This window comes from Colius striatus, chromosome 8 (genome assembly GCF_028858725.1).
Source record: "Colius striatus isolate bColStr4 chromosome 8, bColStr4.1.hap1, whole genome shotgun sequence".
Taxonomy (NCBI): domain Eukaryota; kingdom Metazoa; phylum Chordata; class Aves; order Coliiformes; family Coliidae; genus Colius; species Colius striatus.
In genome coordinates this window covers 2,130,015-2,157,020 of record NC_084766.1, presented here as the reverse complement: position 1 = coordinate 2,157,020, position 27,006 = coordinate 2,130,015, and the positions used below count along the sequence as shown (strand labels likewise).

Below are 27,006 nucleotides of genomic sequence, written 5' to 3'. Positions count from 1 at the left end.
CAGGCCTGTACGACTGGCACTGGAGTCCCTGAGTCCTGCTATTGCTCTTCCTGATAGTGAGTGTAGTGCTAACGTGGAGATGTCTATTCATGCTGTGATTAAACCTTTCATTGCAGAGTAGACATCTCCATAAAGCTCTGAGGCTCTCTGGCAAGGACAGAAGGTGCCCAGCGGGGCTGATATCAGAAGCTGGGTGTCTGTCTCCTGCTTGTGAGTGCCAGCTCCAGAGGAAATTGTTGTGCAGTTTGCTTATCACTTGAGTTTTACTCCAGCTCTCACTCTGCTGCTGCACTTTGAAAGCAAAGGTCTTGGCTTCTCAAGAACAGCTGCTTATGGTGTCCCCTTGCACAGGGTCTTGTTCACTAGAACCCAGCATCCTGGAACTTTTCCAGCCCCTAACGCTGTGGAGAAAAGCCTGTGTGGCCACTTGAGTCCTTCTGAGCAGCGTCTACAGTGCTGGCTGTGTCATCACCAGGGGCCAGGGAAGGGTCATTTCTGTTCTCTTAGCTGAGATGAGGAGGCAGGTGGATGGATGATGCTGGTGTGAGCCACTCGTCTGTCCATTCAGGGTAGAGCCTGGGGTTTTGAGCACATCTGTGCTGTGGTGTGTTAGAGATGCTGGTGGTTTTAATGCCCTGGAAGTCAAAGAAGCAGTGTGGCTGGGGTATGCACAGGGGATTACCTTGACTTCCATGGCTTCTGAAATGTGAAGAAGGGATATAAAAACTAGGAAAGTGACAAAAAAAAAGAGACCAGTAACCCATGTGTGCTGCAACATGCCCTGCCTTGGTCCTGCACACGTCCTTCCTGCCCAAGGAATGGAAATGCAGCTGTGGCAGATGTATTCCCAACCACAGTTACACAGAGAAGACTCTGGAGCTGTTGGCTGTGTCGGTGTGTAAGTCCCAGCAGCTGAGTTGTGATTTATCTGGGGAATTTTGGTTTGAAGAGGCCTCAGATTTTCTTCTTCTTCTTTCCCAAGGCTCCAGAGAACATTTTTCATGGCATTGTGACTCTGCCCTGTGCATGTGTCAGCCCTGCAGCACCCCAGGGCAGATGCCTGGAGGGCTGCAGAAGATGGGGAAGAACGGTGGGGTCTGCAAGGCTGATCAGACCAGCTTTGGTCTGATCCTTGGAATCAAAATAACAGATACCTGCTGCTTCCCTGTGTGGTTTGGGTGGTAATGTACAGCTGGCTGTGAACATTGCAGCATTGGCCATGCAAAAGTTATCCTCTTGTCCCTGCCAGAGACCTTCCCCTCCCTCCTGGTCCTGTGTCTGCTATGTGCTTCCTCCAATTTGCTGCGCAAGTTTAAGAGTCTTTCCTCCTGTTAACCTGAAATGTCCCCAGCTGTAGATTTATCAAGCTGTTGCTCTGAATCATAAGAGTGTTTGTTCCCTCTATGTGCACGTCACCATGCATTTATTCTGGGCAGCCTGCAGCATCTCAGGCTCTCTGAAGCTGGATGTTGGTCAGTGAAGGCAGCACATCCTCACTGGATGGGCTGCAACTTCCCTGTGTGCATAGTGTGGTCAAGTGATGACCGTGAAAGTCCTCACTGACCTGTTCTGCAGGACTTCTGCAGCCTTTCTTTCTGGGTTCTTTCACCCAGGAGCAGAAAACAGCTTATATGCAAACTGATGGCCCAGACAGCTTCTGTGGTTACTCTGCAGTAGCCTCAGTTCCGTTTGACCTGCTGCTTCTGCTGCCTGTCCCTCATATTGCAGTTCCCTCCCCCTCTTACTCTTACTTCCACGGGTGCTCTACACTGTCCCTGCTCTGAGGATTCAGTTGTCCAGTGTCCCTGCTGCCTTTCAGTCAATATATTGCCTGTGTTGTCCTTCTCACTCGTGGTTTACAGTTGTACCCTAGACCTTGCTTTGCACTCATGCAGAGGAGGTGCCAGCTCCTGTGAGGCTGTGCAGCAGGGGATGAGACTTACCAGCCAGGTTGTGAATGAGGCTGCAGCCAGGAGGGAGTTGGTCTCTGACGTCCGTGGGATGGGACGGAGAGCGCACACCGTCCCTGACGGCACGTGGGCAGAGGTTAAGAAGGTCGGGATAGAGGAGCAACATCTGCCTAATCCCTTTGCTACTTCGTGTGGAGATGAATGAGTGGCTGGGCGGGGGGAGGAGGCACCAAGTCGCGGGTGGCAGGGCAGATGTGCACGTGCTGACAGGTTTGCTTTGGGTTTGTTTTTCTAACGGGAATGAATAGGTCTGTGGGACAGTAGCAGTGAAACGTGCCCTCAGCTGGCAGCCCTCATCTCAGGGGCTCAGCCACTTCCCAGCGTTTCTCAGATGAGCTGAAGGCAGATTCCCCACGGCTCAGAAGCTCTCAGAGGTGGTATCAGCTCAGTGTGTTCTGTGACAAGTGCATCGCCCAGCCTGCCTGACCCTCCGTGTCCTCAGCACGTGAACACAGGTTCACACAGCGCCGTGTTCCTCGGTGGCTCCCCCATGCTGAGGAGCAGGTCCTGCTCCCTCTAGCCTTCCCCAACAGCTGTAGCCAGCACACAAGGAGGAGGTGTGTGGGAAGAGACAATTCCTCTCTGACTACTGGAGATGAGGTGCCCTCAGAGAGCTGGGGCATGCACAGAAGCTGTGCAGAGACACATCGTAGTCCAGACACTTCAAACTGCCCTCGCTTGGGCAGGGTCTCTGTATTTTAGACTCTGCACAGGATGCTGCAACTTTAGGGAGGAAAGGAGGAGTGTCTGTCTTTGCAGTGCCTTGGAATTGCTTGCCTTGCACTCTTATCTTCGTGGATGAGCTTCCATGTGAGCAGTGGCAGTGACTGGAGAAGCTGCAGTCTCAGTCCTTCCCTGCGTCTCACAGCAGAGCTGGCGGTGCTGCTGTGATGTGTGTGTCAGAGCGAGCCCTGAGAGGCAGCGTGGGCCAAGCCTCATCAGAAGCATCTGCTTTCACCTGTGTTTTCCCAGTGAGTGTCTCTCAGGGGGCAGAAGGCAGTGCCTGGCTGGAGGGATGTGGGACCTTTGTGCTGTCACAAGCCCTTTCTGGAATGAAACTTGCAGCGACTGCGCTTCTGGGCATGGAGGCCTTGCCTCCCAGGGAAGCTGGGAAGACAGAGCCCTCCTCTGCTCCCTCTGGAATAGAACCAGTGGATGACTAATGCACTCTTTGTAAATACAACTTATCCTATCAGTGACTAATGAAGGCTTTAAGCTTTTTATTTTTTCCCTTCCCGTCTCGCTGAAAGGAAAGCGGCTGCTCAGAGCAGAGCTGCTGATGGGATGTCTTTCCTCTGGTGGCACTTCACTTTTACCAGGGGCGTAGCAGGGGGTGCTTTACAAAAGACAACAAATTGCCCCTCATGGGGAAACTTAATTCCAGGTGGTAATTTGTGTATTCATTTCCATTAGGGTGACAGTCATCTTCTATTCCATAGGCTGGTCTCTGCTTCTCATACCACAGTGTCCCCAATGAGAGGATCAGACCTTGCTTCTTTAAGTTCTTCACTGAAAGCTATGACAGCGTGCCTTTAGTCCTGTACCTTTGGGATTGTGTGCCTGGCCCTGGCAAAGGGGCATCCTGTTTTTCCTCTTGGCATTCTACCAACAGACAGCTTCCAGCCTGCAGGTTAGGAAGCTCGTGGGCTTGCTAAAAGCTCTTGAAGAAAGCTTATTGTTGTAGTGCCATCCTGTCTGGCCCTCGTGGATACAGACAGTATGCTGACAAGCTGCTCAAAGAACCACAAACTACACTAAGGTGTGTGTGGAGATGCTGCTCATGTGTTTGCTAAGTGCAATAGTAAAAAGTAGGGATTGTTTGTAAACAGAAAGCTTTGTTTTGGATGGAAATTGTATTTCAGATAGGAGACTTGTAGCGTGGAAGTTCTCTGAACCCTGCTCTGCAAATTGCTTCCATGGTCCCAAAGGTTATTCATCATTGAGGCAGATCCGTAAGGGGCTTGAACAAGAATGCTTTTGAGTGCTGCCTTGGATTTGGCAAGCAGATGCCATAAGGCCTGTCTGAGCTTGTCACACTGACCTTTTCTGAAAAGAAAGCGAGGAAACTGCTTGTAAGTTTGCTCAGTTAGTTTTGCATCTCAAATATATTGTTGTTTTCAAGACAGCAAGGACAGGAAAGAGTGTCTTACTGCCATGAAGTACTGGCCTGCCAGCTCTGCCTCGGGAACCTCCCAGAGGGAGCAAAGGAGAGCAATATTTGGTGAGACCATGTGCCCTTCTTGCAGAATGCCATCAAGTGCATCTTCCTCCTTCCCTGTCTGTGCAAAGCAGCCTCTGTCGCACTCATCTGGCACTGCTGTGGCAGCTGGAGCAGCACTGTTCGTGTCACTGCAGTATTGCAGAAGACAATTTCCAATACATTGTCTTTTTTACTTGTTCAGGTATTTTTTTTAGTCCTTTGTCCTCATTTTCTCTCCCTTTTGCTCTGCAGCTCCCATCCTGCCCTTCCCCCCAGCCAGACCACGACCTGCTCTGTCAGTCGCTCTCCCTGCCTGTCCTGGTATGACACAAGGTCTTCGCTGCAGCTTCTCCCCACCCCCTCTTTATATCCAGCTTATAGCTGGCCTTAGTTACTGCTCCTGTGGCAGGGTGGCTGCTTGCTTTTGCCTACACTTGCACTCCCAGGTCCCCTGGGTCCTGGCAGAAGTGGAGACAGCCAAGTGCCACGTGCAGCCTGACTGCCACAGGTCGCCAGCAGTGACCCTCAGCTGTCTTTTGGGTACCTTCTGAATTAAGATTTCTGCAAAGTGACTTGCTGACTTGACTATAAAGAGCCAAAGTCTGTGTTTTCTTCTATAGGCCTTTCTGCCCCTTGTTTATGTTTCAAAGTGAAAAACTGTTTTATTTAAAAGCACAAATCTATTGGTTAAAATGTGACAAAGAAGAGATCCACAGGCATGGTGAGATGGCAGGAGTGGAAGAGGGGAGCTTGGACTTCACAAATCCATGCTGGAACTGGACATTAAATCCAACTCTGGCTACTAAAAGGAAACATTTGCTGTTTAAAACGTGGCATAATTGCTGGTAGCAGAACAGCATCAAGCTGTTGCTCCAAACATGTTTATTTCTCCGAAGAACACAGACCCCCCCACCCCAGCTCTGTTCCACACAGGCTCTGCAATCCCAGTGACTTCTTCCTCCCAGAAACCTTTTCTCTCTGGCTTCTTGGGCTCCCTGACAGCCTGGTGAGGAATCTCTTGTCCCAGGTCCTGGAGTTTGGCTTAAGAAATGCCACTTTCAAATATGACAAAGGGTGATGGATTGCAGAAGCAGGGCCTGAGCCAGCTGATGTAAATCTGCCTGTAGCACAGATGCATAAACACTGGGGCACATGACGTGTGTTCCGTGCTCGGGAGCCAGATGCTCGGGGAAGCTAAGCAGAGATTACACCCGGGTGCTGTTGGATGGAACAAGTCCCCTGACAGAAGGAAAGGAAGAAGTCTCCACTGGTGGCTTTGTCCACTGCTGTGTTCCCACATCACCTTGTGGAGCAGTATGAAATGGGAAGCTGCTTTGCTCTGGCTCTTCGTAGCCTTTTTTCGTCACTGGACCGCTTGGTTTTACATCAGGGAGTTGCTGTGTGTCAAGATACCTTTGCTAGAGCTGGGTTGAGACAGCCCTTTAGAAGGTGTGACACATTGGTATTATCAGGAGACTTCAGAGACCTCATGAATGCCTCATGTCTTGGGTTTTAGCACATGGGCAATTGCCTTGGAAGGTGCAGCAGCATGGGGTGCTTCAAGAGAACCAGGGGCTGGTCAGAGTCCTCTTGTGACTAGCACAGTCAGCTTTGCCTGTCCTAGGGTACAGTAGGGCAGCACTTGATGTCTCAACCACCATTTCATTCTCTTGCTCTTTCTCTGAGGTGTGTTGGTGTGAAGGCTGCAGAAACGGGCATCTCTTTCCTCTTCACTTCCCTGTATTGCACTAAATGAGCTCAGATACGCTTGTTTTGGCTGCAGTTTCCTTAGGGAAACCTGGCATCAAAGCATCCAAGCAATCCTGCCTGTCTAGGGGGCTGTAGAAAGACTGCACAAGCAGCTTAAACTGTTGACCTTTCCTCGATATTTGGTTATATCAGTGACCCTGCATGAAGCTCTTGCACGTACATTCGCTTGGTAGGATTTGCTGCTGCTATGCTCTTGGCTGAGACAGGTGTCCTTCACAGCATTTCACTTTCTGCCTTGTGCTTTTCTCTCTTTTGTGTCCATTCCTTGTTTTTAACCATGTGTAACAACAGTGTACTACTTCCATCTCATGTCTTAAGAGTTATAGATGAGGAAGCTGTGCAGATGCATCTTAAACGATGGGAGGTTTTGTGGTAGGGAGTGGGAAAACCACTGTAAGTTACATCCAGGGGAATAGATGGACTGGACAAAGGAGAAGCTGTTGTTTTGTTTCTTGGCATTCTCTGAACTACTTAGGGTAACTGGAGGAGAAGCCAGTGCTGTCTCTGGCAACTGTAGCTGTGAGAACAACCATGTTTTTACCTGGAGTGCTCAGTGTTTTATTGTCTGACAACCAAGAGTCATGGGGGAAGTTTTCAGAGCTGTGATGGAGAAGGTAGAAATGACCTCTGTTGCTGAAATGCTGAGCATTCAGCATGTCCAGCAGCACTGCTGATGGAGAAAATGGACACTCTCTGTTCCTTTTCCTTCTCTCTCGCTGCTCCTCTGGTGTGTTTGTACACTTCTGAAACTCAGGGAAAGAAACTTGTCACAAAGTCAACAGGTGGGGAGAGGTAAAACTTCAGTAGCTCTCCCATAGGGATTGCATTAGGCACTACAGGATTTGCTTAAAACCCTCCACCCTTAAAACACTGATGGACTTTGCTGCAGGATTTGCAGCTGTGGTGCCTCAGTACCTGAGGCTTTCTTTTGTGTTGTAGAGATCTAACTAACGGGAGTGTGTTTTAAACCAGTTCCCCGTCCTTGGTGCATCTGTAGGAGAAACATTACATGTGTGGTTTAGACTTTATGTGTTCTGCTCTTAGTTCTGATGCTTTTTGTGCTTTGGTTAGTTAGCAGGCTTACTGCTGCCTTCTTCCTAAACTTGAACACTGAGGTGAGGCAGTCCTGGTGTGATCCATCAGAACTCATTGCTCAGGTGGTACAAGTGAGGAGCCAGCACTGTAAACAAACTGATGCAAATACAGGGACGAGAATTGACTTGCTACAGCGTCTGCATCACTGTCTTGAATTTATGACCTACTTCCTTTTCCTCCAATCTTTTCTTCATCTAGGAGGGGGAGCTTTATATTGCATCCTTACCTGCCTGAGATCCCAGCCCTCAAGGGGACTTGAGAAAGCAGGAACAAGGGCAAGGAGAGATGTAAAAGTCCATGGGAGCTGTATGGGAACCTCAGAGACCTGATGGCTGTTGTGACTTCTCTGTGCCTGCCAGGAGCTGAGCAGCAGGGATGCTGCAGGCTCAGGACTCGGTTTGCAGCACCCATCGTGGCCTGGCAGCAGCGTTTATCTAGGCCAGCAGGGATGCAGGGAGCGAGTGACTCACCCAAGGATTCATGTGCTCTCCCCCTCCCCCTGCCCCGTCGCAGCTGTGCCTTGGTCAGCAGCCATTTGGGAACTAGCAGCTTTATTTGGTGCATGTTTGCAGTGGGCAGTTTCTGTTAAGGTTATTCATTTTATCAACCGCCTTGGAAGCTCAGTTGGCTTCAGAGAACACTTAAAATTGCCTTTTCAGCCTCTTTTCCTTCCCTGCTCACAGGGCTGCCACCCAAACAGCTGATCTGGCACTGCACTGGGCTGAGGAGGTGAGAACAAGCAGATGGGCCGGAGGCAGAAACTTCCTAAGCTGATCAGCCAACAGCATGCTCACTGTTTTGGATGGTGGCTGACACTGTTAGGCTGAATGCCCTCTCTGGGCACCACCTTGGTGACTGCAGAGTCTGGTGGCTTTGCTCCAGCTCAACAGAGGAACAGGTTTTGTGCCATGGTGGAGAATGAATGTGGGGACAGTGTGCAGCACAGGAGGTTCTTCAAATAACTGTAACCTGGAAAACCAGTTACCTGGCCATCACAATAGTTGGTCAAGTCATCTGAGGCTACCAGGTTTGCTCTCTGTTGCACTGTGGGTGGCATGGTCAGTGATGGTCCATGCTGCTGCTGGGAGGTATGGCCCGTGAAGGAGAGCAGCCTGGCCTGAGAACAGCCAGCCACAGTGCTGCCCCTGGCTCCCTTTCAGCAAGGCCAGTGAGTCTCACCTCGGAACGGGCCTTTCTCTTCTCACATGCTCCTTGTGCTGCTCTGGGTTGGTGAGTGCCCTGTCCTTCCCACGCTCCATGCTCTTTCCTGTGGCTTTGCCTTACCTCTGGACACCTCTTTGGTCATCTTTGTCTCCTGTCTGTTCCTGGCTGCAAGTGCCAGTCGTGTTTCTCTTTGAGATGCACATTTTAAGCCTGCATGTACCAGGACCTGTATGATGTGCTTTCTAGGCTTTCCTTGCCTGCTGTGGCTGCAGAGCCTGGCTGTGTCAGAAGCAGCTTGGGAGACTTGCTGTCCCCAAATCCTGAGCAGTGTCCTGCCCTGCCACTGTCCCCCCTCCTTTCATGTGTCACAGAACCTGGGAACCTCTTTTTGCTGCAGAGGTCAGTCCTACAGCACAGATGAGTGTTCAGTAATTTGGGCAAAGGGCTGTACTCCTTGTTTTCCCTTGTTGCTCAGCATTTGTGGTTAGCTGTGAGCTCTCTGTTTCTGTGCTGGGGCTGCAGCACTATCTGCACAGGATACTGTGTTCAGGCAGCTGTAGTCCTCTGCCTGCTGTGCTGAAGGACTGCAGTATTTGGATACACTATTTGCCAGGAGAACTGAAGAAGAGAAAGACCAAGGAAGGGACAGGGATGGCTTTTGCTAGCATTCACCTTGAAATGGAGGCAGCAGTTTTCCTGATGAGATGAGCAAGGACCCAAGTGTCAGCTGGCTGGACCAGCTGTCCAGGTAGAGCTGGCAAAAAAAGAGGAAGCATTAGAAGACTTTCTATTTTGTGTTTTTACTGTGCTGTCTGCTGGGAACAGTGGCTGCCAAGAGCCTCTTTTAACAGGGAGTTAAAACTCCTGCAGTCTAGATCCCACCTTTGTACTTTGCCCATGGAGCTCACAGGGGGCTGCAAGAGGCTTCTCAGCTACTGGCTCTAGGAGACTGTGTCTTGTTATCTCTTTTTGGTCTGAAACTCGACTTGTGTGGGTCCAAGTAAGTGGAAGCACTCCTTTTAGGTGAGAGCTGAGGCTGTCTGGTGGGCAGCATGGGAGAAGCTTTCTCTGCCATTACCCCTCCTTGCCGTGTTCTGTAGAAAAAGGGGCGTTTAGTCTTCAGACACGTTGGCTCAACTTAACTGCCACACCGTTAAATCCCAGTCTCAATAGAGAAACTTGCTTTGTAGATATCAGTGTTTGTGCTTTAATAACTGTTTCACCACACTTTCTTTCTCCTGACACACCTCCCTCTCTCCTTTTGGTTCTTTTTTTGCTTGGAACAAGCAGCAGTTTACAGATCTGTATGCTCTGAGATAACATGAGAGCTGCATTTCAACCCCTCATCCTCAGTCCTTGTCCATCAGTGTATGGCTTGGACTTAATCAGCGAGGATTGCTGTTCTGGGTATGTTGCCTGCTCATCAGCAAATCTGGCCATCTCTTGAGATGGGCTGTCTGGGTACAGTGCTGTGGAATTCGATGCAAAAACACACCACGTAATTTAGTCCCAAACAACAGCCAAAGAGTTGTGGGTGGAAAAAAAATAGCTGTAGGTGGCCTTAAAATTAGTGTTAAGATAATGTAGCAGCATTAAATGCCCCCAGGCAAAGAAGATCTAAATTGATCTAGCCAGGAGCATTAAACATTCATCAAAACAAGAAATAAACTTAGCCAGGGAATTAATCAAAACTGGAGCATCACAGCTGCTTTTTTGGAAAAGATGCCAGTCAAGTGCCTCCTTCCCTAGAAATCTGCAAGCAGCCATGGTGGTGGGGCAGGGTGGATGCTGACAGGCTGTTGTGCCTGCCAGACAGCCCATAGCTAGAGCATCCACATGAAGGAAGCTGTTTTAGGCTTTGCTTGTCGAGCACAAGGCGGTCTCTGTCCGGTGGCAGTTCTGCCCAAACACACCAGCTCTTGGCTTTGTTAATTGCACTTTAATTCTCCACTTCTCAACACTGAGCCTTATAATAGAAGTGCTCCAAAATCTGCTCATTTCACCCCAAATCCTGCTCAATTTACCCCAAAATAGGTCAAATTCAGACGCAAAAAGATAGTGGGTGCACCAAAACCTGCTCATTTCAACCCAAAACCTGCTCAACCCCAAAATGCTGCTGAGTGGCCCCAAAACCTGCTCATTGCACCTCAAAATCAGCTCCTCGCACCACAAAGTCTCTCTGGGTGCCCCAAAACCTGCTCGTTGCACCCCTAAGTCTGCTCATTTCAACCCAAAATCTGCTCATTTCACCCCAAATCCTGCTCAATTTACCCCAAAATAGGTCAAATTCACCCCAAAACGATGCTGGGTGCCCCAAATCTGCTCAAATCTGGTCCTAGGATGTCATTGAGGGTAGGATTTCATGCTTCCCAGAGTGAGATATGCTGAGGTATCACAGCAGTGCTGATGCTGCCCCTGCCAGCTTGTGCTTTGAGAGACTGTTCCAAATCCATTAGATTTGAGCTGCGTTGTTTCTGTCTTCATTTCTCTTTCTGCACAAGGATGAAGCACGTTGTTGTGAGAGGCTCAGCTTCCAAAGATCTGAGTTTGCTCTCAGATTTGTCACTGCCATGGTCTCTGGTTTCAGCCCCTCTGCTTTTCTCCTCCATCTGTTTAAAGACAGGGGAAAAAACCCCTTGTGCTTCAGGGGTCTTCAGGCTGCGTGGTAAATGTTACCTCCTAGAGGTTCTCTGACAGAAGATGCTATGGCAGTAGTTGCTCTTGGGTGCAGATTTGCTGCTTGTATTATTCTTGTTACCATTTAACTATCTGTCTTCTAGAAATTTGCCAGAATTTCCACGTTCCCCAAGTTTTTGCTTGTGGTCTGCAAGTCTGGGGCCAGTTCAAGAGAGTTCTGCAAAGGGCACCTACGATAAACGTGATTGCACAGTTCTGTATGAGCCAAGGGAGGTTGCTGTGCACCTTGTCCTGCCCGTCTCATCACAGAAAGTGTGTGCAAGCCCTCTGAAATGCACACTGTATGTTTATTTCAGGCCTCTTAGACCTGAAATACTCTCCCCCTAAGATGGAAAAAAATGCAGTTAGGTGTGAGTGGAAGTCAGCACTGCAACTGCAGCCTCCCACCTCTTAGTCCCCTAACCCACAGCTTCTGCCTTGCTCTGGGTGGGAGCCACAGCCTGCTGTCTCTAACCCTGTCCCAGACATCACACTCAGAGGTGCAGACAGTCTCTTGAGTTGCCGTGTCAGGACATGGGACGTCATTTTCCCTGCAGCAGTTCTTGGGGCTCTCATGTTCCCAGTGGGGTAGGAGGATCCACTCCAGCACCTGTGGAGCAGCAGAGCATGCCCTTCCCCTCTGCCATACCTTTAATACCAGGGTTTTAAGATTTCCCTGACACCAGTTTGCCACAACCCATCACTTTTATAGGAAAGATCAGTTCCTTGCACATAGGGCTGCAGTGATCAGCTGGGGTACAAGGCTGATGTCTCATCCCTCTCACTCTCCCCTTGTGCATCTGCTCCTCGCCTCCACCTCAGAGCCTCTGGGGGAAGGGCTTGGTGGTGAGGGAGGGGTGTGGGGAGGTTCTGCTCTTGGTCTCAGTGAAGTTGCTGGTAAGCTGGTCACATGAAACAAAAAATACATCAGCTCCCCTCCCCCATGCACTGGTGTGTTTCTTGGCTCTGCACCCAAAGTAGCAGCTGAGCACGTGATTTACTTGTAAAATGCAATTTAAGATAAAAAATGGTGCCATTGCAGATGGGAAAACAGGAGTGGGAGGGCTGGGGCTGCCTGGGGTGGAACCAGGGGCTGCTGGGCATGGGAAGGGGTCTGTCTCCCTGCTGAGCTGCAGGAAGCTGGAGAGACAAGGGGCTGTGGGACATGGGCTTGGGGAACCTGTGCTGGAGAATATGGGGCTGCAGAGGGAAGTGAATGCTGCAGGAGGCAAAATGGAGGGGAAGGTGCTGAACCACAGCCCTAACAGGAGACACAAGTGGGGATGCTGCGTGTGAGGAGGAAGGAGTAGGCTGTGCTGCAGAGCAGGGGGCAAGTGGTATGTGGGGTGTTTGGCTGTTTGAGAACTCTGAGCTGAAGGGCTCCCTACAGGATACAAGGGCTGCAATGACCATGACAGAGAGTTATAGTATTCTTGCTCTATTGTGGTGCAAGAAAGGGGAAGTTGTTGGCCCATTCAAAGCATCTCCTGGTTTGAAAACTTCATCCCTTTTGCTACTTGTGCTTGTATTGCATAGTTCTTCCTTTCTCTGGGATGTAGGCTCTCTTAAGCTTTTGAAATGGCATTAACCCAGTATGCTCAGAGCTGAAATCCAGCATTAGGCTCATAGCACACACGGTGGGAGCTTTCCAGCAGCTGCCCCAGCAGGCTGGGCACTGCGGCAGTTCTCAGGGCAGTGCAATTGCACCACGGTTCTTCCTGTGGCAGGACTGTGGTGGGCGCAGGTACCGACTCCAGGCCACAGCAGATAAACTGAGATAAAGGCAATCCTGCCCTTGGCTGTGCTTCCCTCTGCCTGTCAGTGTTTGTGCTTGGTGAGCTCCCTTGCTTCAGGTCGGGGAGAAGGTGGCTGCTTTTTTGTTGTTGGCAGCTGGAGGGTGTATTGCTTCAGAGGGGAATGCACTGCTGGGGTCTGTTCCTGCTGTGCTTCCCACTGCAGCACCCTCTTCCCTTGTGTCTTATTCCACCCTGAGCAAGGAAGAAGTCTCATAGAAGCAAGAAATGGCAGGTGAATGGTCATTTGGTAGAGTTCTTGGTTATTGCAGCAGACTGTAGGTTGTGATGTCTGTGGCCATAAGCCATGACACCAAGCACACAGTTTGGAGGTCACCTCAGTGGTGAAGTGCTTTCTTCCCACCTCTTTATCACCACACCTGCAAGGGATGTTTCATCCCTGACTTACTTCCATCACAGTGGCACAGAATAAGCTGATGGCTAGCAGGGAAGAAGAGGGGAAATGAAGTTCAGATCAGAGGCTCTTGGGAGTTCTTACTTGGTTTATAGTAAGTCAAGTAACTGGTCAATGGGCAAAACAAACTCAGAATAAAACAGAGTTGGTACAGGCCTTGTAGATCCCCTGGCAACATGGGAAGGATGGGCAGGGAGATGAGGAGACACCTTGCCCACAAGAGGAACTGGTATGCCCTGAGAGGAGATGTGGACCAGAAGCAGGGCTTGTACATGAGGGATGGCATGTGTGTCACATCAGAGCTTACTGAAGACTTTGTCTGGGGCCTGGATGGTGTTTGGTGTGTGTTAATTGTTATGTAGGCAGACATTCCCCACCCTCCTACTGCAGTCAGGGTGCTGGCTGATGCTGTGGCACGGGGGTGGGGGGAGGGCTGAGTCAGGTGCCGAGGGGGCAGCAGATGCTGTGGAGGGATGGCTCATCAAGGAGTTTACAAAACCCTCCTCTTAGTGCTGTAGCAAGCTCAAAACGAGGTCCCTCACCCAGATTCTGGGCTGATCTGAAGCATGAAGCCAAGGACTGTGCCTGCAGTGGGTGACTGGAGTGCTTGCTCCTTCCCTTCTGCAGACTGATGCGTGCAGATGCATTCAGCTTTTGTGCTGCTCTGCAGTGCTGGCTCTAGTCACACGGCTGTAGGCAAGAGCATAAGCTGAATGATGGACTTAGGAGAGAAAACACCCAGTCTGGCTTTATCTGTGCTTTGGTAGGCAGGGAATGGCCAGTCAGGCTTGAGCACACTTAATGCCCATGTGCTCGCACCATTAGCTGTGACTGAGATGACTCTCACCTGTAGCTGTGAGCCTACACTGATTCAGTAATTTGACCTCCTTTGCCTCTAAGTTCCTGGAAAGTTGCTGGTGTGAGAGAGCCCAGGCTCTCCCCTCTTCCTCTTCATGTGCACATCAGGTTGCTTCTCTTTTGCTTTGTAAATGTGTGTAAGGGCTGATACTCAGGGTAAGCATTCCTGCTGGAAGCAAGAGGACAGGGATTCTGCTCTCCTTACCAAGCCTACTGGATAACCCCAAGGGAAATATTAGGTAAGCTGTTTGCTGAGAAACTGAGAAATGTGCATGTGAAAAGAAAAGGAAGCTTTGAATGACACCAAGTGTAGAAACTGCAACAGCAAAGATTCACACTGTGGCTTTTAACAACAGACTTCGTTTCTTTTAGGTGATTTTGATACCTTCTTTCCTTTGGCCACTGTAGTACAGGTGTCCTTATCTGCCTTCAGTTACATTGTCTTTGCAAAGTGTAAGATAGTGAAATTCTGGTAAGGAGAATAAATCTCCTCAGCCCAGTCTTCAGGATGCTTGTCAGAGATGCAGATGGAATTAGTTAAACCATCCCAATTTCTACTCTGTGCTGTTGATAGTCCTGTGTGACCTGACCCCTGACCTTCTGCAGGGAGGGGGGTTGCACTGGATGATCCCTAAAGGTCCCTTCCAACCCCACCATTCTGTGGTTCTGTGAAGTGGAAACTGTGATCTCAGTTTGTGGAGTTCAGTCCTTCTGGTTAGTATTTGTTTTTCCAGTACAGTGGTACCAAGAGGTTCACAGATATTAATACGTGGAAACTCAGCTTGTTACCAACTGTGTAAGCTTTCTGTCAGTCTTTGAAGACCCATGTGTGTATGTACTTTTTGGGGTAGTATTACAGTGTTCCACATGGAGTCATTTGTTGCTGGGAGAGTGTGGGAAAACACTGTTAGAAGGTAAGAGCATTAGTGGCTTTGTCAGAAAGCACCTCTGCAGGCGTTTCTGGAGAGAAGGCTTGTATTTGTTTATCATGTTCTGTTGGCTCCTGAGCCTCCTCCCTTGTCAGCAGCTGAGGGCAAGTGATGAGCATTTCCCCACTCAGTCCTGGGCTGTAAACAGCTGCTTATCATCTTTAGATTTGTCTTTAGGCATCTGCTGTTATCAGGAAGGGTCTGCTGAACCTGGGGGTCCTTGCCTCATTCTTAAGGCCTAGGATGACTTTTTTGTCTCTACCAGCTTCTGTAGAAGGGGAAACTGATGGTCTGAGACTTGCTGGTGTTTGTATTTCAGGGGGTGGTGTGGCACGGAACGCTCTCCTCTGCCACCCTGATGCAAACACTGAGGCATCTCAGCTCTGCAGCAGCCTGGTTGAAAAATAAGGGGAATATAGGGGCAAGTGTGGCTGGAAGTGCAGGATGAGGGAGCTAGCTCTGTCTTGCTGGGAATGTCTCAGAGAGGAAGCTGACATTTAAACAAGCAAAGAAAAGCATGGAGGAACCTGAAGGCTCAGAGTAGTCTCACGCGACAAAATGCATTTGATGCAGATTCGATTTGTGCCTCAGTCTCAGCAGCTGGCACCAACTGACTCTCTCCCAGAACTGGCATGATGACAGCAATCAAGCTGAACCTATTGCTTTGGGGTTGATTCCTCTCCTGGACTCTTCCCGTTCTCGGAAACGCAATCCAGAATGTGTTCCCACGGGACAAGAGCTTCAGGGCTCCTGAGCAGCGAGGGCAGGGTGGAGACGGCTGGGCTGGAGTGTTGAGCAGTAGGTTGGGAGCAGGAAGGTGATGAAGGAGGAGCCAAGCTGGTTTCTCTTTGTGACACAGTTTCTCATCAAACAGATGATTCATAACTAAGCTTTTGTTGTGTTTCTGCTTCTTTTTACGGTGGAGTCTCTTTCTCTGGAGCTCTTCAAAACCCTCCTGGACACGTTCCTGTGTGACCTGATCTAGGTGGGAGCTGCTTCTGCAGGGGAATTGGCCTGAATGATCTCTGAAGGTCCCTTCCAACCCCCACCATTCTGGGATTCTGTGATTTAGCAAAGCAGCTGCCTTCCCATCAGGGGGGCAGTTTACTTTTAGGCTGTTAAAAGTGTCCCCGTCCCCCCCCCCCCCCCCGCCCCCGCTTTGTTTGGCTTTGGGTTTTTTCCCTTTGAAAGAAGCTTGTTGAAGAAAATATGGGAGAATTAACCTTCCAACTTGTAATTCTGGGCGGCTGTGGAATTAATCACTTTCACTGATGGAGCTTGTTTTATCTCAGTGACTCTTTTGTCCACTTTTCAGTTAGTTCCTAAAGCTGTTCTCTGCTTGCCAGGAGAAGGAACTACCTGGAATAGGTGTGGGTTTGCTGGGGTTTGTTCCCAGAGCAATAAATGGCTGTTCCTTGGGCAGGTGGAGGGGATGGGGCACAAAGGGCATGTCCTTCTCAACCTCCCCAGTGCCTGGTCCTTTGAGGAGCTTGTGGCAAGACTCTGGGAAGTGTGTTTGTGTGGCAGCTGTCTGCAGCTGAAACAAAACCCCTCTCTGCATCTCTTGGGAGCGAGAGTCAGTCAGGGCATCGTAGCTATGCCTGAAGCAGGGAGGATTTCGTGCTGTGCTGCCTGTGCAGGGTCAGCACCTGACACCCAACCATCTTCTCCTGCTCCCCAGCTCAAGTTCAGCCCTCACCCCACTTGCTTGGGGAGGACTGATCTCCTTTTTGGGTTTGTTGCAGGTGTCTTTCTCCATATTCTGTCTTTTACAAGTGTACCTCAACTCCACACAGACAGGTCTCCCTGTGCTCCCCTGGCAGCCTCTTCTCCTCAGCACAGCTTCCTGACCTGGTGCTGGAGATGCCCAGGGCTTGGGAAGTGAAGCTGGCTGCATTGTGTTTGTCCTGTCTGTTGGCTACTCCTTTCTTTCACATCATGTTATCCAGTTTATCTGCTCAAGTTTGTATTTGAGACACACAGGACAAGCTACTGTGGTTTTGGTCTGCTGTCTTCTGTGCTCATGGAGGGTTGTTTTTGTGTTAAGCAGCTCAGTCAGAGCTTCTCACAGCTGTGGTGGTGTTAATTGCACACTAGTGGTCCTGTCCCAGTGAATGGGCTGCATGTCTGCACCAAATGAAGCAGTTTCAGTGTGGCAGGTCCTCAACTCTCACAATTGTTCTGCTTTCCTGTTGATGTAAATCCCTAGGACAAATCAAAGCCCTGCCCCAAGAAATCCCAGTCCTCTGAACAGGCAGTTCCCTATCAGGTGTGTTCTGAGGAGACCCAGTGTTTGCTCTTGCAGAGCGATAACGTTAAAGCTGATTGGGTTAAATGTAGTCTCACCTGCTGAACCAAGATGCAGAAATCGTATCACATCAAGGACTAAGACAGAGAAACAGATTCTCACACCTTAGTCTGTGTATCAGACACCAGAGAGTCTTCTCCTGCTGTCTCTAAGTACTGTCTCCTCAAGCACTTACATCTTGCTCCAAAAGAGCCCCACAGGCTGCACTGTTCTGTGTGGATACTCCTTGCTCAGACCCGGGAAGGAAGAATTGTGCAAATAGCAGGATCCTCATTTTATTTTGGCTGAAAAACAGTAAATGAATATTAGATGAGTGTTTGTAATATCCTGTACTTAAGTTTTAAGCATCAGCTATAGTTCAGGGCTAGACAGCTCTGTAAGGTAGCAGGAAAAGAGCTTAATGAAACCCAATATTTGGAAGCAGGAGACAGATGAATTCAGGCTTGGAACAGCAGTGCTACATTTTAACAGGAAGGGTAACTCCTGTTTGGAGTGGCTTGTGTGGGTGTATGGCTTTGTCACTTGAAGTCTGGACTGTGAGCCCTTATGTTTTCTAAAGGAGAGACTGTGTTTTAGGCAAATCGTGGAAATGGCTGGTTGAATGTCATAGTTTGTGAGAAACAGGCTTCGTGTCCCAGGTGTTGGATCCTGGGTGTTTTGGGTAGCTATGAGGCATATTTTCACTGTGCATTAAGAATAAACACCTTCACTTCACAAATAGCTTGAGGAAATAAGTTTGATCTTTCAGGCAGAGGGAGGATAAATTATTTGCATTGCAAGCTCTTGGTAAACCAGGGACCTGAACCTGTTGTAATACAGTTCAGAGTGCTTTGCATTTCCAAGGTTGGTGAGACCCCCATGTAGGAGATGTGTTTAAGTTCAGCCTTTGAGTGCTTTGCTGGACTAGCAGAAACTGGGGTTTTCTGTCTCCTACTGGGAATAACCATTGTTAGACTCGAGAAAGGTAGGGAAGATGCAGCTCCCTGTTTATTCCTTATGCACTCAGGTACCGCGCTGCTCCCCCAAGTACTAAACTGACTCTGCCACCGATGCCCATAATGAGAGTCCAATGTGCCAAAGGCCACAGGGTGACAAGGAAAAGGGGCTCTGTTTGTGGATGGAGTCATAGATTGGGCTGTATTGTGGTGCCACCAGCCATGGGACGGGTGATCCTGCGGGCACGGGATCTGGGATCCTCCAGGAAAGCCACCCAGCCTGACCTTTCGCTGCCCGCAGTTGTGCCGGCCGCTGCTCCTGGGGCGAGAGAGAGTGTGCTTTCTCCCTGGGAGAGAGTGAGTGTGCTTTCTCCCTGGGACTTGTGCTTGAGTTTGCCTGTTTTGTTGCCCTGGAGACAGGAGAGTGTGGTATGCTTTCCCCCTGACCAGAAATAGTTCCCCGTACCTTGTGACCGGAGTGCCGCGCTCCTGCTCTGGGCCCTGGCCAGGCTGTGCGGTGCTGGAGGGCCGGGCTGTGGGGTGATGACCCCTTGTCACAAGCTCTGGTGTGGCTGCTGCCCATGGTCACTGAGCTGCCCTGCCCGCTCCCCTCCCTCTGCACCGTGGTGTAGGGTTTCAGGGGAGCAATTGCTCTTGATTTACATCTCCCGTGGCATTTCAGTGGTTATGTCATTTTGTTTGAGCCTTGCCCCTGTCAGCTGTCTGTCCTGGCTGTCAGGGCTCAGTGGCTGAGTAGCACGTGGTGAGCTCTTACCTCTCCTTCCCCCTTTGCTCAGCTGTTTTTGCTGTCTGCTGCCCCGTGTCCTTGTACTTGGGAACAGATTCTCAGCAAGTGTAACTGTGCACGAGGGCAATGTGATCTGGGTGGATGAAGGATCCCCTTCTGTGGGAGTTCCAAGTAGAGCTGGGAGGGTAAGTGGGGAATTTGCAAGACCCAGACGTGTAGTCAGGCTATGGATAGTTCACTTTAAACTGTTGCCCTGCTGCGAGAATGTGGCCTGAGTGCAGAGTGTGCAGTGCAGTCCCTTACCGTGAAAGTGTGCTGAGCAGAACTTTGTGAGAGATGCTGCTGGAAGGGAAGCCAAGGCACCCCCTCCCCTCCCCAGCAATGCAGGTGAGAAAGTGCTTGTGCTGCACCAAGGCCTCAGAGCGTGGAAGCTCTCCAGGCATTTTGGCTGCCTGCTGCTCTAGTGGAGAGTGGTTCTGGCACAGAGCTGTAAAATATGTGCACCAACAACAGTAATTTCCAGGACCGAGAAGGAAGGAGAGATGAAAGGAGTAATTTACCTTCCCCCATGCCTCAACAGTAGCAGATGAGGATGTAAGCACATCTCAGCCCCATCAAGTATTAATTGGGACATTTTTATACAGTTCAGCAGTGGGAAAGAAGACAGAAATCCTGCAGTGCCCTGAGCTGCTATTCCCAGCCTGGGAGAGAAGAGTGTTCTGAGCTGAGGTGTGACTCAGTCTCTGTCTTCTTCTCATGAAGAACAGTTGCCCAAAGCCTTCCTTCACAGAGAAGCCCATAGAGAGGCCATGGAGCTGCACAGGCTGTTCTTGAGCAGTGCAGTGTGGCTCTGCTGAAGTGGGTTTCTAGTAGGTTTCCTATAAGTCAGAGGATGCTGCATCCCTGCCAGTGATCTCAGTAGCTCAACCAGCCAAGAGCCCTGCTTACTCCTGGGGAGAAGAGTTGTGTGTTATGGGGGAGGCAGAGAAGGTGCACTGCCAAGCCTGTGTGCTGAAGACCTGCTGCAGAGGAGACATCAAGAGCAAGCATGGAGTGCTGCTTTCTCTGCCTTTGGTGGCTGGCCTGGGGAGGACGGGCAGTCCTTGCTTCTAGGCATCTGCATCCCCAAAAGCCTAGATCTCAGCAGCTGCCAGTGCTGCATGAAAGATTTGCCTCCCTCAGACCCTTTCAGTGAATCTGTGCTTGTCCAGAGTGGGCATTTCACTGGAGAGGATGGAGGCTCTGCAGCCAGCGCTCAGGACTCATTGCTGTAGTGCAAATATCTCCCGTGTGAGCCTCTGTGGATAGGGGGCTCCCTGTTCTTTGGCTGAGATGGGCTCAGCTCCCTCTCCTTTCCCTGCACTCACTCACGTGACATTTCTAGGGAGGAGAAGCTGTTTTTCACTCTCCTTGGTTTTTTCTCTTTCTTTAATTCAGATGACAGTTGTGCTCAAGCTGATGTTGCCTCTGGGCTGGAACAAGCACACTTAGCATTTGGGCAGAGCTTCTCGCCTGGAGACCTCCAAGTGCTTGGTCAGCGAGTCTGTCCATGGGTACTGAAGTATGGTTCCCTTTACGGCTCACTGGAGCTGGCAGAGTTCCCTGCCTCATCTCATGCCTGGATTTCTCCCTCCTCTCTGCCCTTCTTCCCCACTGTTTCTCTGGAGTGGTAGCAGGTCCTTTTCCCATTCCACTTAGGCTGTTTCTTCTGAGACTTTCCCTCCTCCTCTTCCAGCCTTGGAGAAGGGGATGAGTCTCAGAAGGGATGTCACGGGAAGGCTGATGGAAGAGCGGTGCCTTTGACTCTGCTGCTCCTCACTTGGAATCCAAGGAGGGGACAGCAGCTCAGTGCTAGCTCTGTGGCAGGAGCAGAAGCTGTCCTGCAGCCTCAGCTGCTCAGCCCTTGCCTGAAGCGACTGGGAGGTGTGGGACACGGCTGGCTTCCAGCAGTTCCCTCTGAACATCTGCTGCATCGCTGTGATCCCTTCTCTGCTGATTGTGAGCGAGAGTGGCTCAGAGCTGTGGTGCTTAATGCCTTGTTTCTTCCTCTCTTTCAGATCACCAGAAACTGGAACGTGAAGCTCGGATCTGCCGACTTTTAAAGCATCCGAATATTGGTAAATCCCCTTGGGCTCAGAGGGATGGACTGAGAGGAGCGATGTGTTGAGAGAGCAGATGTATTCTGGATGTTCACAGCAACTAGTCAGGCTTGCCTGTTGAAATCACTTCACTTTCTCTCCTTGACAAAGTCTGCAGTGCCCTCATCCCATTGCTCATCATCCCATTTACCCAGGTGTGGTGTGTTCCCCTCTGCTCCCCCGTGCAGAGCTGGCCCTGCTGCCTGGGTGATGCACAGCTCCTGTCTGTTCGTCTCACACTCTGCAGTGGCAGTGGAGCTGTTGTGTGTGTTTTCCCCACGCCTGTCTTCTGTTTCCTCTTTTTGTGGCTCTGTGGTGGATGGGTTTATACACTGTATTTAGGGCATTGTTAAAGGAGGGTGGCAGCTCTTCTCATTACAGGGGCCACTTGTGCTTAAAAAAAGACCAAACCCAAATGTCATGCGTCAACAGGGGTCAAAAAAAACCCAAAACCACCAAAGAAAAGAAAAGTAATGGACTAAGGGACATAGTTTTGTCTAGAAATCAGGAAGCAGCAAAATAAGGCACAACTCCAAAGCAAAGCTACTCTATTTGCTGAGCTGGGGGCGGGGGGGGAGGAGAGGGATTTTTATCTAGTTCCAAAGCACCAAGTTTGTCCTGAGTTTTCTTTTAGAGACATTTCATAGTGCTGGAAGTTGCTTTGGGGAACAAAAAAAGGCCATGATTAATAATCCCCTTTTTAGGATCTTTGGATGAATAAAGCCTCTGGGATCCTGGCTGAGGTCTAATTTGAGTTAATTTACTTAAGGGAACATTAAGAAATACCAAACTGCCACCTTCAACCAAGCCACTGTTTCATATCCCTGTCTGGGAAACCTGTGATGTATTGCATTGTCTTCTTTTGCATAACCCTGTCTGTCAGTGCAGGTAATGCTTTAAGGGCATCTGTCTGGTTCCTGACTTTCAGCTTTGTAACCCTTTGTTGAAGACCTGGGGGGAGGAAAGGTGCTTTACAGCATACCCTATGGACTGGCATCTGTAGCCTGCTCCCTGTGTGATGAGGAAACAATTCCTACAGATTTGGCACCTCACAGGAGGCAAAGCACCTTAGTAGCAGCTTTTCATCAGAAAGAGCTTTGTTGCATCTGAGTGCAGTTGTGGAGGTATGGCACGAAGAGAGGAGCAGTGGCCACTCTCTACAGCAATTTGCACTGATGAGAATATTGGCTGGTGAATTTATTGCTTGGCAGTATTCAGAATGACTAAAACTCACATTAGCTAGTCATCAAGCTTCATTTGCCCAGTAAGGCTTGTTGCACTCTGTTTAGTAGGTGATGTCACTTTTTATTTTGGCTTTCACTTTTCATCATCTCTCCCTCTTATCATTTCTTGGTTGGTTTTTTCTGGTGAGGCCTGTCACAAAGTAAATCTTATGCACAAGAGGAGAACCAGTTTTAGAGGTAAACTGCACCAAAACCAGAAGCATGTTCCATTCTTTGTTGGATTCTACAGCTTGTTCCTCATCTACAGGGAGCAGCAGTGCTTGTCTCCTGCTCTGTTGTGCTTTGGAGTGGACAGTTTGGGGCAGTGTCAGTGGTTCTTTTGTTTTACTACAGTCCTCCTAGAAGGGACAGTTTTTCTTTAGAGAGGACAGCCCTTCTAAAGTCAGTGGGTGGGTACAAATAGCAAGAAAGGAATTAAGGTTTATGCCTGCAACACAGAATCCAAGTGTGTTGAGTGATCCAAGTGTGTTGAGTAAGACCTCAGGAAGCCATAGAGCCCATTCAGCAGTCTTGTGGAAACCTTTTCTACCTGGCTGGTTCCAGGCACGTTTGTTCTTAAGAACCTTTAATGCTTCCACAGCCCCTAGTGGCAATCTTTCAAACACTGTCACGTGTCAGCAGCAGCATCCTTTGCTGCTCTCTTAGCTCCTTGTTTCTAGTTCTGTCCAAAGTGTACGTGGAAAGGAGTTTTCCTCTCTTGTAACAGTCTTTTTCATAGGTCAAGTCTATTATCATGTCTCTCTTTAGTCATCTTTCTCTTCAGACTAAACAAACCCAGTTCTTTCAATCTCCTCTCATACATCATGTTTTCTAGACCTCCAGTCCTGTTATTTGTTTGTCTTTTCCCCTTCCCTGGGCTCTCTCCAGCTGCTTCATATTTTTCTAGATGCCCCAAACTGGACAGGAGATTGTAACTAAAGCCATGTCAATTCTGACTAGAGGGAGAAGAATGTCTTCACCTGTCCTGCCAAAACCACTTGTGTATTGTACACCAGCCTGTGAGACTTGCCATTTATGTGTGTCATTGATGCACATTTGTTCTCTGACACAAAGCAAATAACATCGTGTAGATGAGGATTCCTATTGAGGTGTACATTATGTTAGTCCTCATTAAAAGAAAGAGGAACCCCCTCTGTGGGGTTCCCCCCTCTTTATCAGGACTCTTGATTTATCTTCTCACAGTGTGAGAGGGTTGCAGCAGCCTCCCCCAGCCTCTGCCAATAACCCTGCCATACATTGCATCGTGTGGCTAATTAATAACGCTGCTGAATGCTTTTGTCCTCTGGACAAACTCTTGGAGATGTCACTTGACACGTTGTTCCCGTTTGACAGCGATGGATGTTGAGTGTGTTTTTACAATGAGCTGTATACACCACTGTAAACTTGTTCTCAAGATGCATTTTATTCCAAATTGCTTGTGGAAATAGCACATGAGACGTTGTCAGAAGCCTTGCTGAAGTCCAGATGCTACATGCATTGCTGCTTCCATATTCCTTGGGCTTGTTATGTTGTCATAGAAGAAAAACATGTTGTTCTGACACAGTGGTAGGCTCTTTTTCCTTGAAATGTGTATTAGCAGTTAGTAATCACCTAGTTACTGCCATTCTATGTTGTAAACTCTTCTGGATGGATACTTGGTGTGTTGCCCCAGCATCAGCTGTGCTGGTAACACTGCATCAGCCCTCAAGAACTCTGCAGGTTTTGCACTTGCTTTAATTTCCTCATTAATTCTGTTGATACTGGTTCTGTTGCAAGCTGCATTGCAGCACGTCTTGCTCTTCTACAGCGTCCTGAGCCTCTGGTGAGTCTGAAGCAGAGCATTCAAAGTTAGGACCCTGCTTTTCTCTCCTGTCTGTACAGAGGATATAAAAGCCAGTGTTGAATTTGTGGTTCTTATCCACGTGCTGCAAGACAGTTGGTTCTGCTGTGGAGATTCTGGACTGTAACACACTGACCATAACACTGCTCCCTGATAAAGGAAAGATTGCTTCAGGTACAACTTAATGGTGATATTTCCATTTGCTGTTGCTCTTTGTGGAGTGACCACTTTCTGAGTTCTCCTAATGTACCTTCATCAAATCTCAGCCCTAATTATAGGCTGTTGCTCTGTAATTGGGCATTTTGCTTGTCTTTAGACACACGTCGTCGCCAGGGCAATCACACTGGAGTAATCCTTCCAAGAGCTTAGTTTAGTGTTGCAGTAAGGGGAGTTCTTTTTGTCTGGACAGAAGAAAATTGACTTGCAGTTTTCTGACTTCTGCCTCATGCTACGTACCACAGTCTTGCTCCAAACCATCCATCTGAAAGTGCCATCAGAGCTGGTCTCTTCAGGCTTCAGGTCAGTAGAGGAAGGACTTTCTCTAACTTTCAGCTTAGGTGTTTTTTATGTCCTGGCAATTTTGCAGAGCATTTTGCATTCTGGTCCAGAGAAGCTATTTGCCAGCCATGCTCACCAAATACATCAGCATCAGATGGAAATCAATCAGTGATGTGTTCACTCCACCTTGTTTTAAAGGCAGAGAAGATGCACTCATTACTGAGGATATGGGAGCGTTAAAGAGAGGCAGAGGGCGGCATCATTAACTGTCCATAAGCAGATAAAGTGCCTCTGGAAGTTGGCAAGAGTCAGTCTCTGGGGAATTCCACTTCTTGAACAACTCACTGTTGCAGTGATTCACTTATCTATAAATCTTGTGGGCATTTGAGACGGACGGGCTTGGAAACACATAGAGGAGAGTGCTGTGGCTCTCATCTCCCTCGCTCCCTGCTTTGCAGGAGAGAAGTAGGCTTCTGTAAGCACACTCACAGCCCTGACCCTTCATTTGCAGACACTTTCCTGATTGTGGATTGTGCAATGGCAAAGATAAAGGAAACTTCACCGTGTCCTTGTGTTTGTTGTGAAGCTAAACTTACAGTCTGTCGAACACAGACCTGCGCTTACTGGAACAGCTCTTCTGGGCTTCTGCTTAGTTGTAATGTTGATTTCAGTCCGTGTGTGAGTTGGGTTTTCAATCCCTGGGCTACACAGGATTCTCTTGTGGAGAACTCATTTGTTTTTTCCCCCTTGTTTCCTGCTGCCCATCACATACCAGAGCAGTGACAGAGCTGGGAACCCCAGTATCTTCCTGCAGGCCAGCTCAGTGCAGGGGTGTTCAGCATGATGCTGAGCTTGACCTTTCCTATCCTAGGGCACCTAAAGTAATAATGATGTGCCATTTGACAAAAGGCATTGTTCTGAAAACTCTTCCCTAGCATTCCCATGTTCTCCTGCAAGAGCTGGGTTGTGGCTTGTTCGGTGCAACTTGAAGCCTGCTCTGTGTGTAGACTTTATCCCCTGTGTTGTTAGATGTTGCCCTTCTCTTCCTTCTAAGTTTCCTTTGCTACACTAGTCTGAAAATGTGCCTCCTCTTTGGAGCTGTCACTACATGATCTGTGCTGTTTCTTAGCTGTTGTTAACACAACTGTAGAAAAGTGGTCGCTGAATTATCTTTTGTTCATAGTTCAAACTGAGAGCTTCTGGTTAGTTGTTGTGTCCCAGCTCGTGGCAGCCTTTGCTGTGAAGAGCTGCATCCACTTAAGGTCTAGAATAATAAAAATATATGTTTTGAGAGAGGCTGGGAGTAGCCAGAGCCAAATTCTCTTTCAGATTCCTGCCTTCATACCCTTTGCTGAGCTGCTTCAGATTTAATTGCTTTGAGGGAATGTATAGCAGTGGTGAAATGCTATCCTCAGCATTTACCAGAATTATTGCTTTTGCAGGGGTTTTTTTTCCTGCTTCTGACTTTTTCTCCCAAATACACTTGCACCTGAATTCTTTTAACTTTCATTCCTATCTCTCAAGAACTTGTTCTGACCCAGTTCAGTTTCATTTGAGATGTGGTCTGTGCTCCTAGTACCTCAGTCTCATGGGAGTGGTTTGGATGGATGTGTGATCAAATAAAGCCCTCAGCTTGTGTGCCCTGAGCTGGTGGTTACGAACAAGGTGTGAATCGCTGCCAGGACCAAGAAGGATGCTGTGCTGCTGTGTGCAGCCCAACTGGAGAATCCCACACGGCTCATCACTGGCCCGGGTGGGAAATGGGGCGCGTGGATCACGTCTGCAGACCCTACACTGGGCTTGTTGGCTTAGTGGTATCAGCCACAACTTCAGGTTCACTCATTCCTCGTGTTGCCATACAACCCTTGATAAGCAGGCCCTCACTTCTTCCCCCTGCTGCCACTGGGAATGTTTTCCTTGCACCTTTTCCCTAACAAGAGACTCGAATCGCTGCTGGAGTGAACAGGAAAGCAGCGTGGGCTGTGTTTTGCTGTAAACAGCAGATTTCCTTGTTTTCATTTGGCTGCAGACAGCCAGACTGCCTTTGCAGTTGGGACAGAAAGGATGTTATGTGCAAAGAATAGTTAAAAAGCTGGGGATTCTCCAGTGGTTTGGCCACGCTCGCTGCCCAGTGGGAGCTCTGCAGTTTCCCAGGGGGATGCTCCTGAGCCTGGCCCAGAGCTGCTGCCCCGGGATGGCTGTTGCTGGGGGACTGCTCCTCTTCTTGGCTGAAGCTGCTGTGGGGTGGGGATGAGGTGAGGAAAGGAAGAGACTTGCTAGCAAGAGTTACACATAACAGCTTTGTAGTTACTGAGCAGCTTTTCCTTGGAGGTGGCGTGGAGCTGAGAGGACACCAATCGCTGTGCTGCCTGAGTCAAACCATCGTTGTCTTGGCCTTACACCTTTAGCCTGCTCCCCAAGAAACTGAACCCAAAGCACCACAGAA

General features: G+C 49.2%; 1 protein-coding gene across 8 annotated transcripts in view; it reads left to right on the top strand.

Moving 5' to 3' along the window:
• CAMK2G (calcium/calmodulin dependent protein kinase II gamma) overlaps positions 1-27,006 on the top strand; it is a 118,319-nt gene that overhangs the window by 29,989 nt on the left and 61,324 nt on the right. For all 8 annotated transcript variants that reach the window (XR_009819153.1, XM_062000830.1, XM_062000832.1 and 5 more), the window contains one exon: positions 20,919-20,978. Coding sequence is in view for 7 of the 8 variants with exons in the window: in XM_062000830.1 (XP_061856814.1) it covers positions 20,919-20,978 (60 nt within the window). In the remaining variant the exon portion in view is untranslated. The remainder of the gene's footprint in view (positions 1-20,918; positions 20,979-27,006) is intronic.